The 12,019-nt window shown below is 30.5% G+C and overlaps 1 protein-coding gene across 3 annotated transcripts; it reads right to left on the bottom strand.

The window, feature by feature from the left end:
• Window positions 1-1,634: 1,634 nt before the first annotated feature.
• On the bottom strand, window positions 1,635-11,741 carry LOC113789082 (uncharacterized). Of its 3 annotated transcripts, none has more exons than XM_075822655.1 (12): window positions 11,528-11,741; window positions 10,497-10,785; window positions 10,245-10,372; window positions 10,062-10,137; window positions 9,669-9,986; window positions 9,348-9,480; window positions 6,296-6,459; window positions 5,854-5,983; window positions 4,836-4,954; window positions 2,613-2,717; window positions 2,309-2,535; window positions 1,635-2,239 (listed from the first exon to the last, which is right to left on the bottom strand). In XM_075822655.1, exons 1-12 carry the CDS (start codon window positions 11,665-11,667, stop codon window positions 1,711-1,713), a joined length of 2,358 nt encoding a protein of 785 aa, XP_075678770.1. In that variant the 5' UTR covers window positions 11,668-11,741; the 3' UTR covers window positions 1,635-1,710. The 3 variants fall into 3 exon arrangements, with proteins under 3 accessions (XP_075678770.1, XP_075678771.1, XP_075678772.1); XM_075822656.1 differs by having other exon boundaries at window positions 6,296-6,408; XM_075822657.1 differs by lacking the exon at window positions 11,528-11,741 and adding an exon at window positions 11,039-11,246.
• Between the last annotated feature and the right edge of the window lie 278 nt (window positions 11,742-12,019).

Raw genomic sequence — 12,019 nt, 5'->3', positions numbered from 1 at the left:
AATTTTAAAATTTTTTGGTTTAAAAATTGGTTGTTTGTTTGTTTTGATAATGATGGCTTCTACAATGATGATAATGGCCATCCATTGATGATGATGATGATGATGAAAAAAGAAAGGTGGAGATGGTAAATTTGGAGCAATTTAATCAGCATAATCTTCGAGAAATGCAAAAAACATTAACACTTTATTTTTTTTCGCCCTTTTCCTCTTCCAAAATCCAAACAAACAAACACAATCGATTGTTTATTTGGATAAAATTAATCGATTGTTGTTGTTGTTGTTAAACGGGAAAAAAATTTCCCCATTTTGTTGTTGTTGTTGTTGGTTAATGATTTTACAAATGGTCAAACAACAAACAACAACAAACGAAAATCGTATGATTCAAAACAACGAAAAAAAAAACAATGATAAGGAAACAAACAAACAAACAAACAATGGTCAGGGCGTAATCAGTGTTTTTTTTCAAATTATCGTCGATCGTTGATGATGATGATTATCCTGATCATCGATAATCATTGACCATTGATCATTGATGATGATGATGATTATCATCAAAATTCGATTATTTTTTAATCCAAAACAAAACAAAACAACAATCAAATCAGAAAAAACATTGGACATTACAAAATTACGAATTTTACTTGAAGAAAATCATTATCATTATTAGATTCTATGGAAATTTTTTTCAATTTAAAAATTGAAAAGAAAAAGAAAAAAAAGGATTTCTGTTGTTTGGTGATCAGGACATTTTTTTCTTTGTGGACATTATCATTTGCATCACCGAACAAACAAACAAACAAGGTAATCCAAATTGATTTTTTCAGAAAGAAAAAAGATTATCATTATCGTTCACCAAAATACAATGATTATCCACCAAAAAAACATCATCATTAAAATGTTGTTTTGTTGTCTGATTTTTTATAAAATTAAAATGTCCCCTTTTTTTCTCAATTTCAATGATGATGATAATCATAATGATCATATCATGAATGACAATTTTTTATTTTTTCCATTTGTGTTCACCACAATAATCATCATCATTAGTGAATTGAATACAAATTGATAATGTAAAAGATTTAACTTGAAAAAAATTAATTCAATCAACATTTTGGACACTGATCATTGATGATGATTATCATTTGTTGTGTTTGTGTCCAAGAAACAAATTCAATAAGTGGTGGTTTCAAGAATCATTTATCTCTCTCTCTCTTGCTCTGTGCTTTTATCTCCATCAAAAACCATCATCATCATCAATGGATGCGAGGGAGGAGAATCATTTGATAATCTTTTTTTTCAGTTTTTTAAGCGAAAAGAATGTCAAGGCAGTTTTTTTTTTTTTTTGATTTGACAAAAAAAAAACATGAATAAGGCGTTCCACTTTACAACTAAACATTTATTTTCATTTCAATTGATGATAATCATTGAAGCAAAAACTAAAAAAAAATCTTTTGCCCGATGGCCAAACGACAACAACAACAATGATGATTATGACAATGTTAAAGCCAGAAAGAACAAACCAAACAAACAACAAATGATTCTCATTGAAATACGATCAATTTGGTATTTCAGGTTTAATTACATTTGATCATGAAATGAATCAAACAAAGAATCGATGAAATGGTTGAATAAACACATTCAAGTGGAAAAAAGACAACTTTATTTGATTTTTATTAAAGGAAATTACATAAGAAAAACATTGAACATTTTCGGTTATCGTCGTCTTGATGATTTTGGATGTGAAACAATTGTTGTTGATACAGCCGAACGTCCACGAATGGTTAGATCAAGTTGTTGTCCATCACTATCACCATCGTTATCGTTATTAATCGATTGTATCGATAAATTTGTTGTTGTTGGACGTGATGATTGTTGTTGTTGTTGTTGTCTTTGGTTACCTGTAATCGTTTTTGATGATGCTAATCTTTGATTCAATTGCATCGGTTCATCAGCATCCTCATCATCATCATCCGCAACCATCGATACTATCGATGGTGATGATGATGATGTATAAAGATTTGATGAATTTTTTGTCATCTTTGTGGTTGGAGCTGATAATTTTGTAGCCAATTGACCATCATCGACAAGAGCATTGTCATCATTAACACTTTGTGATTCAATCGAATTCAATTTGAATAATAATAAATTTAATTTACGTAATAATTGTTCATTTTCACGACAAACTAATTCATGATCACGTACAAGACGATTACGTTGTAAATTTATTTGTACATTTTCCACACTTTTTCATTGGAGGAAAACGAAGGGTTAAATGAAGAATTTATGATGGTCAAGTGAAAGAAAAACTTACCGTAAAATTTCATTTTCTTTCATATATTTTTCAAGAAGATTTTGTTTTTCTTCATCATCGATTGTCGTTGCTGATGGTAATGATAATGATTGATTTCCATTGGAAATTTGCTGAAGTGGTGGTTGAATACTTAACATTTGATGACAATTTTGTCGTAGATATTGATTTTCCATACGAAGTATACGTATTTCACGTTTTAAACTTAATATAAGTAATTCACGTGGATCCTATGATACAACAAGGGGAAAAAATTCTGCAATTGAAAACGAAAAAATTCTGCAAACAATCGAAAAAGAATACAAACCATTTGTACAACTGGATTCATTCGTACACGTTTTGCACGTGATGCATATCTTAATGTACTAATTGTTTCTTGTGAATCACATTTCATTGGTGATACACAGGCAATCTATTAGTTTCAAAAAAAAAAAAAAACGAAAAACGTTGAAATAGATAAACTTTATTTGAACCAAATGTTCTCTCTCTCTCTCTCTCTCTCTCTCTCTCTCTCTGGGTATTTATTTCTGTCCGTTTAAAAATGATTAATATCATTATTTTCAACCGATGATGAAGGTTATATAATCAAAATCTAAATAAAAAACAAACAAACGATGGAAATTCTAACCATATGTCTCTGTTTTTTCATCTCTCTCTCTCTCCCTGGAATGATCATTAAAAAACGCATAAAGAATCGTCAACCAACCAACAAACAAACCAACCCAAGCCAAGCCAGTCAACCCCGCTGAAACAAAAAATAACATTCTGGCTTTTTTTTTGCTGAATGATTCTCGGTCAATGGCTTTCTGGTTCTTTTTGGTTTTCCCCACTCTCATCACCATCACTCTCGAAACCGAAAACACCGAAAAAAACGCACGCTATTTAAACCAAAACTGGTCTGGTTCATTTTTTCATTCGAGGGTTTTTATTATTATCAATTTTAATTGTCATCATCATTGGTCGGTTGGAATCAGAATTTTCCAATTGGAACTCCAAAGTTGACACGCAACATGCATGCAACTTTGTCATCATCATCATCTTTGTCATTGTCGATGATGATTCTTGATTTGAGTTTTGTCATTGACAAAATCGACAACTAATGATGATCGAGAAAAGAACCAAACGGTAAAATTTCACATAAGTGCTGTGTGTGTGTGTGATTGAGGAAAATTTTTAAACGAAAAAAATCCATATGGAAACAAACAAATTCACCAGGTAAATCATTTTACCTGAATGTTTGCTTTGAATTGAACATTTTTCAATCATCATCATCATTATTTTTCGAATGAAAAGTTTTTTCGGAATTTTTCTTGTTTTTCCAATCAAATTTCCGTGATAATGTTGCTGCTGATGTTGATAGCTTGTCTAATCTCATTCAAACAAGGTGATTTATTATGAATGAAACTCTCTATATTCATTTTAAAAAGTCAAAAAAAAAAAATTCAATTCCACATTGATGCTGATGATAGGTGGAAATAGTCGCGCCATATTGGCGCGTCCATTTTTTGTTTTTGCTATTTCACAAAATCATATTCATTTCCGAGCGAATTTTTCTTCTGTCTTATAGACACTCTATGTGTGTCTAGCTAGTTAGTTCAAGAATTTTACAAACGAAAAAAAATAACATTTTTTCAAAGTCAAAATGAAATGAATGAATGATGATGGTAAATATTTGAATGAATGACGCTCCTTACACATTCGCTTGCTTACTACTCTCGAAATACCACACGAATCATATTTATTTTTACGAGAAACACGAATTTGTAAAATGAAAAATAGATTTTTTGCTTGTTGTTTTGAAATGATATGAATGAATGAATGGACAATTCATTAACATTGAAACAAAAGTAACAAACAAACAAACAAACAATAAGTAATAATAATGATGCAAGTTACGCAAGCTATTTTTTGTGGCTACGAAAGCTATTTTGTTTGTTTTTCGTGCCACGCATTTTTTTTTGTTTTTGTTTCTGGCCCCAGACAAATTCTTTCGCCATTCATTTTTAATTTCAATTTTTTTTTTTTGGTTTTTGACCAAAAATCGATAGAAAGGGAGCAGCAGCAGCCGTCAACGACGTGATCATCATTGATTTTTTTTTTGTTTCTCCGGTAAATTGGCCACCACCAATCACACAAATAACCAAAACAAATAACAAAAAACAAACACGAGAAAGAATGTGCGTAGCCAGGCGACTAACCGGCGCGGCTTGGCTAGCCACGCATGTAGAATCTATGTATCTAATTTATCTTTCTAAATATCTTATCTATCAAAAAAGTTTTTTTGAACATTGTTTTTTTTTGAAAAAAAAACTTATTAATGATTATTATGATGATGATGATCATCGTTTGCAAAAACAAACAAACAACGAAACCAATTAATCAAAACTGGATTTGATGATTGTTTATTATGTTTGATGTATAGGGTCTATGCATTTTTCTCTTTTTCGTTTTCTTCATCGGTTAAACATCCACAACATTCGAAAATCAACCAAACCAAACTAAACTAAACTTTTCGAAAAAAATTACTTACCATCAATGTCATACCATTACCCGAAAGACTATCGGCCAATAATTTTGTCAATGTACTATCACGATATGGTATATGACCTTGCCGGCGTTTTGGATCAGCTAAACAAGCTATACAATTTCCTAAAATGTTTTTCGGGAACATTTTTTTTTCGGTAAAAAGAAGCAAAAAACAACAGATTTTTTCCATTTGAAAAACTACATAAACAAAGCGAAAAAAAAATACAGAAAATCTCTCTGTGTGCGTGTGTGTGTGTAGGATGTGTTTATATATTGGCGGTGTAAGATTTCATTTAGGTTGTTTGTTCAGTATTTATTTATTTATTCAAGTGATGCGGCATGATTTGCATCCCGATCTGATGTACATCATCATCATCGGCAAACAATCTTTCAGATGATGATGATGATGATGAATCGAAAAAAACAAAAAAAAAACAAGGCAAGGAAATTATGATTTAATAATAATCATATAATTAATTAGTTTTTTTTTTGTTTGACTATAGTTTAGTTTAGTTTTAGTTATATAACTTGCGCAGCTGACCATTTTTCGGGTCATTCAAAGATGATGATGATTTTTTTTCTTTGTTTTGAATGGAAATGGATGATGTTTTTTTTTTCTTTGATGCAAAAAATAAACAAGGCGGCATAACATTTATATATAGGTAGGCAAGCAGGTATTTTCGGGCCCAGAAGCTCATCAACGATCATTCAATCCGGCGAATTTTTTTTCGTTTGTTTCAAGCAAAAAAAAAAACAAAATTGGCAAATAAGGCGCGGCAAGATCAACAACATATCCGACAACGATGTTGATGATGAAAATATTAAAGTAAATAAAAGCCGGGTAAATGTATAGTGTGTGAGAAAAACAACAACAGATACATATAGGGAAAAGTTTCCTGAAAGTTTTTTGTTTTAACCGTTTTTTTTTCGTTAATCATTTTTGTTTTTTGGGTTTGTTTTTTCAAGTTTCGTTCGGGTTTTAATTTTTTTAAAGTTTTTTCACCAAAAAAAAGCAAACTTACCAAGTACAAGTAATGAACGATTAATATTATTTGCTTCAACAAATGTACCACCTTTACTATTTGTACGTTTAGTTTTTTCACTACCAGCCAAATCGACAAGACAAAGACGTCCTTCTTTACGTATAAATCCCTTTTTTTAATTTAGTTTTGAGTGAATGGATTGAATAGAAAGAAAAAAAAATGATAAATGATTTTACATAAGCAAGCAAAAGAAAAACAGAAAGAAAATGGATTATGGAAAGATGTGCGAAATATTTTTATGGAAAATTTCCATGGATAATCATCACGTTTTTTCCAGCGAAGAAACATGATTTTCCGGAAATTTTCTTTATTCATTAAAGGAGATGATTTGGAGCCTATATAGATTTTTTCTTTTTCTTTTTCACAAACAAAATGATTTGAAAAAATATTAAAATAAAATATTAAAATATGAATCATTTACCTGTGAATCATCTGGATCGGCAATTTCGGAAAACAAATTGATTGTCATAACTGAATGGCTACGGCTTGAATTTTCATTCATACTATGGCTACGTACTTGACGATTTTTGCAACCTATATGCACAAACGGATGGATGGTAGGATTTATGGAGAAAAAAGAGGGGGCTAAAAAAGCATATCGATTTAATGAAATAGATCAGATCCAGAGACCCAGACCCGACAAACGAATATTTCGAAGTGGAAAAAAAGATTGACAAAATCAAGATAAGCGAGCAAGATTGAATTGGAAAGATAATAAAAACAATAAGAGAGTGAAAAAAGGGTAGCGAAAACAAGAAGAGATAGACAAACTTAATTTAATTTGAAAATTTTCTGAACACAATAGTCATATCAGTTTCGGCATCGATATCGATTATATCGATTGTTTTTTTTTTGAATGAACAACAGTCAATCAATGTTGTTGTTCGTTCGATTCAATTTGCAAAAAATCTTTTTAAAATGAAGATTCTTAAACTTGACCATTGTCTTGTCCATCATTGTCTTGTTAGCCGCTACAAAGATAAGAAAGAAAAAAATCATTCGATCGAAAATTGTCATCGAAAAATAATTTGATTATCGAAAAAACCTAAAGAAAAAACATTTTCAAAGGATTTTTTGAAAACATTTACCGGCAAGTTTTTCATTTTTCCGTTGGTTTTCAACAAAGACCACACCAATGGAATAGATTTTCTTCAATTTAGGATCTATAATGATAATAACAAGCAAAATCCATAAATTCGATAAACAATAATCGATTGTTATCAACAACAAAAACAATCGATTGTTATTGAATTTTCAAATCTTTTCTTTTTCAAAAAAACTTTTAATCTATAGATAATATATAGGGTTCTTTTTATTTTGGCAATGACAATGGTACTCCACCAACAACAACAAAAAAAAAAAATCATCGGTAATTGGATCAAACCAGAGAGAAAAAAAATCGTTTATTATGATTATTGATTATGTAGGAAACATTCAACCGACAACGATAACAACAAAAGATTCAACAAAAAACATTCAACCGACAATGTCGAAATAGACATAGAAAGATCTATATATGAAAAATGTAAATCCCAAACACAAAACCAAATAAAATAAAATAAAATAGCCCCAAAACAATCGAGTAGTCGAGGGTTTATTATTATTATTAACTATATTTATGAATGTTGATGTTGATGATGATGATGATGGGAAAATATTGAATTGAATCGAGAACATTACATACATACGAAGATCAAATGAAGGGAAACCAAAAATTATTATCAAAATTGTCAATTGGCATTTGTGTGAATATAGTTGGGTCGTGTGTTAGTGTGTGATTATAATTCAAAAAAAAAAAAAAAAAATTTCATGATTATCATCATCATCATCATATAGGAGAAATATGAGAATTATTATCAGGATAACAATGATGATGACAATTATTATTATTGGATTCGATTCGATTGATTTGAATAGGGAAAATTTGAAAAGAGGGATGGCAAAAAAAAAGAAACCCTTGATTGAAGTGGAAGTGTTGTGTGTTCTCTTATGGCTAATTTGAATTGATCCAGAATAATGATTTTTTTTTTTTTTTTTTTTTGGTGATTGAAATGGTTGAATGATTATTGATTGATCTATGAAATGATTTGGATATGATCGATACATATTGTATTTTTTTTTTTTTTTTTTTTTTGGAAATATCGGTTGATAAGATTTCTTCTTTTTTTTGGCTAGTCATGCTATCCATTGTTTTGGTTTGAAAGCCGAAACAATATCAAAATAGTCTCTCTCTCTCTCTCTCTCTCTTTATGAATGTTTTTGAAAATTTTCCATTAAAAATTTTCATTTTTTGTTTAAATTAAATAGGACTGAACAATCGATGGTATCGATCGATACAATCGATTCGAACGGTAACAATGATAATTCGATTCGAAAGCTATCAGAAGAATAAAATAATCAAGACAAAAACGAAGAAAAAAACCGACAAAAAGAATTCAATTTTATCAACCACCCACGCATATATGCACTCAACGAATTGATGCTTATCATCATCATCATCATTTTTTTAAAGAAAATGACCCGAAAAAAAACACAACTTGTGTGTGCCTGCACGAGAAAATAATAAAGCCAGTCAGGCGAAAGAATCCCAAAAAAAAATTTTGAAACCATTTTCTGATTCTGGCAAACTAAATGGAAAAACAAGATGCTAACGACAACAACAAATGTTTGTTGTTGTTGTTGTTAATTCGACTATATTTCTTGTCAACAACAACAACAATACAGTTGAAGTAATTGAAACTTTTTTTTCTCCAAAAAAATTCAACAACAACAACAAAAGTTTCAATTACAACAACAACAAAATCATTTGCTTTCTTTGCTTTAAACATCATTAATTTTAAATTTTTGAACAACAACAACAACAACAACAACAACAAAAATCTGAAAATTTCATTTCTAGATTCCCAGTGTGTGTGTGGAAATGGCATCTTCTTTTTCATTTCGCAAAATGACATGACACACAGAGAGGGAGAGAGAGACTGGAAGTATGTGTGTTTGACTAATTGATGCACTGAACTGAATTGAATATTTTTTCAAAATATGATTTTTTGCGAAGATTTTTTTTCCTATTTACACAGCATGCTCTTGCTGTTGTTGTTGTTTCGTAGAAAAAAAAGTATGCTTTAAAAAATGTCAAAATTCCAAATAATAATAATGATGATGGCAACCATTTTCTCTTCGTGTGGTCTTTATCGACAAAAAAAAACATTGTGTGGATGCTAAACAATGATGGAACAAATTGAATTTTTCGTTTTTCAGAATAGAAACGGGAAAAAAAACTGAGATTCGCTAATAACAACGATGATGATGATTATTGAAGAAAATTGAAAAAAAAAGTTTTGTAATGATCATCATTGTTGTTGATCTCAATAAAGATGCATTCAATTCGTTCATCATTAAGGGATTATCATTTAGTGGATGATAATAATAGAAAAACTATGCTAAGATGTTAAAGAAACAAAACAAGAACAAACCTTCTTCTAAAACTCCTTCCAAATCGCCTAAATCTTCACATTCAACTTTGAATAAATTTTCAGCATAAAATCCACGATCTTTTGACCAACGTACCATTAATGGTCGTGTTGTTGGATTCAATAGATCCAATACCTTTTTTTGTGTAATGAAAAACGAAGTAAATGAAAAAATTCATCATCATGGATAACGGATTTAGATGATGATGATGATCCATTAAATGGAAAAAAATATAGAAAATATTCCATTGATGATCATCATCATCATTATTATTCATGAAAATGATTTTTTGAATAATTTTTTCATTCGTTTTTCAACATTACCTGTTCATTATAAACTTCTAGATAGGATACGGTTATAATATATAATAATGTTTGATCACGATTTTTACGTCGTTTGATTTGTTCAAATAAATAGGCAAATGATAATTGTATGATGCCAATACTGTTATGGTTGTTTGATGATTGTTGAGGATTCAATGGTTGTTGCTGTTGATCATCCATTTGATTTGGTGGCTGTGATTTTGAACGATTTTTATTATTAGTTTTTCTTGTCGATGATGGTGGTTTTTTAGCTTTTCCAGCTGAAAATGATGAGGAATTTCCGGCTGTCACCGAAGATGTAGAATATGGTCGAACCGTCTAGGTGGAAATAGTGGGAAAATTTTTTTCGTGGTTAAACTAACCCGAAAAACTCGAAACGAAATCCAAACTAACCTGAAATGCATTCCCAGTCAATGTATAAGTTTTCCCAGTACTTGTTTGTCCATATGCAAATACAGTACAGGCAAATCTGAAAAGAAAATTTACGGAAATTTTTTTCGTTTTAATTAGAGAAAAGTTTATGAAAATTTCATTATTATTAATCATCATCATTATTCATTTATTCATTCAATTTACCCATCTAATGCCATATCGATTAATCTTTTGACACCGGAATGTTCAAACACTTGTTCTTGATTTGCTTCAGGTTCAAATACAACATTGAATGCAAATGATCGACTACAATTGGCAATAGTATCTTCTACCTGTAAAAGCGAAACGAAAAAAAACCAGAAAAATTCATCATCATCAAATTGATGCGGCGCCATAATGTCGTTCGTTCGTTCGTTCGTTCGTTTGGTTGGTTGGTTAGATATTTTTTTGTTTTACCTGAATTTGACCAGCCGCTGGAAATGTTATGGCTGTCGAATGGTATTTAGTTGGTTGCTGCTGTTGTTGTTGTTGATTGGAATGTTGAGCATCAATTTCATCATCGCCATCATTGCCATCATCACCATTAACATAATGTTTTTGGTCCGTTGTTGTTGTTGTTGAATTAATCGTGCTGCTTGTCGTCGTCGTCGTTTCGGGTCGTTGGCTAATCAATTTATTCAAGTTGCTGCTGCTGCTGTTGCCGGTTGTTGTTGACGTTCGTGGACGAATAATTATGGGCCTCACTCTGTGTTTGTTCAATGATGATGGTTGTTGATGATCATTGATGATGGTTTGTTCACAAACAGGCCAGTCAACCCATCATCAGTCAAAAACAAAATATCCAACCCAGGTAAAATATAACAGAAAAAAAGTTTAAAAAAAAATCATTAAGCAAGGAAAATCTCTGGTCCTTCTAAACAGGCCAGGTTAAGTGAGTGAGAAAATCATTTTTCTGGCCAAAAAAAACCCTCTGGCCCTATGTGATGTGTTATGTTTACCCAATCATCATCATCATCATCGATCAAAATTCATCATCATTTCAAACAAGCAAACAAACAAACAAACAAGGTCCCCTTAAAGATTTGCTTGTTTGTTTCGCTTATTAATGAAACAAAAAAAAATTCTAGTGTACGCGCGCAGGTAAGGTTAAGCACCGGTCGTCGACCATTATTATCAAACAAACAAACAAACAACCAAACAAACAGCAAATAAACAAACAACTATGGTGGTTTTGATGATGACTTTATTATGATGATTTTCATGTTTTTAGGATTTTTTCAATTTTTCAAATTACATGCACACGAGAAAAAAAAGAGATTACTATCATCATCCACATCATCATGGCAATGGTGGAATTTTTTTCTTCAAAAAACAAGGTGATGATGATGATAAAGGTGATAAATCATTACCATGATGAAAGAAAAAACATTTTAATTTCAATTTTGTTGAAATTTGATACAATCCTCATCATCATTCGTTCAACTAACCTGATAACAACATTAATATTATGTTCATTGTTTTGTTGTTGTTGGCCAGGTGATAATGCTGTTGTTGTCGATGTTGTTGATGTGGATGATGATGATAGTGATGATTGATCTAAATTGATCATTTCATTGTCATTAAACATTATTACTGATTTGGATTTGATTTGATTTAATTAAGATTTTTCTAATCCCAGAATCCAATATTGATAAAAAGAACAACAATAGCAACGAAACAAACAAACAAAACAAAGCCAATGAACGAAAATGAGTCGTTGGATGGTAACCATGGTAACACTGAATTCTGTGAAAAACAATAACAAAAACCAGAAAACAGAATTCAAAACACAATTTCCAACATAGATTCTGTGTACCTGTATTTACCTGACTTTTCCAATTTTTGAATTTAAATTTTTAAAAGTGAGAAAAAAAAGTTTTAACCTAAAGTGATGACCACACACACACACACATTAAATATTATCAATTCAAAACAAAAAA

This window comes from Dermatophagoides pteronyssinus, unplaced genomic scaffold (assembly GCF_027571235.1).
Source record: "Dermatophagoides pteronyssinus isolate colony J.1.1.1.1 unplaced genomic scaffold, Derpt_VIB-CSIC_2022.12 sq0019, whole genome shotgun sequence".
Classification (NCBI taxonomy): Eukaryota; Metazoa; Arthropoda; class Arachnida; order Sarcoptiformes; family Pyroglyphidae; genus Dermatophagoides; species Dermatophagoides pteronyssinus.
Note: the sequence above shows the minus strand (reverse complement) of the source record. Positions and strands in the feature narration are given on the sequence as shown.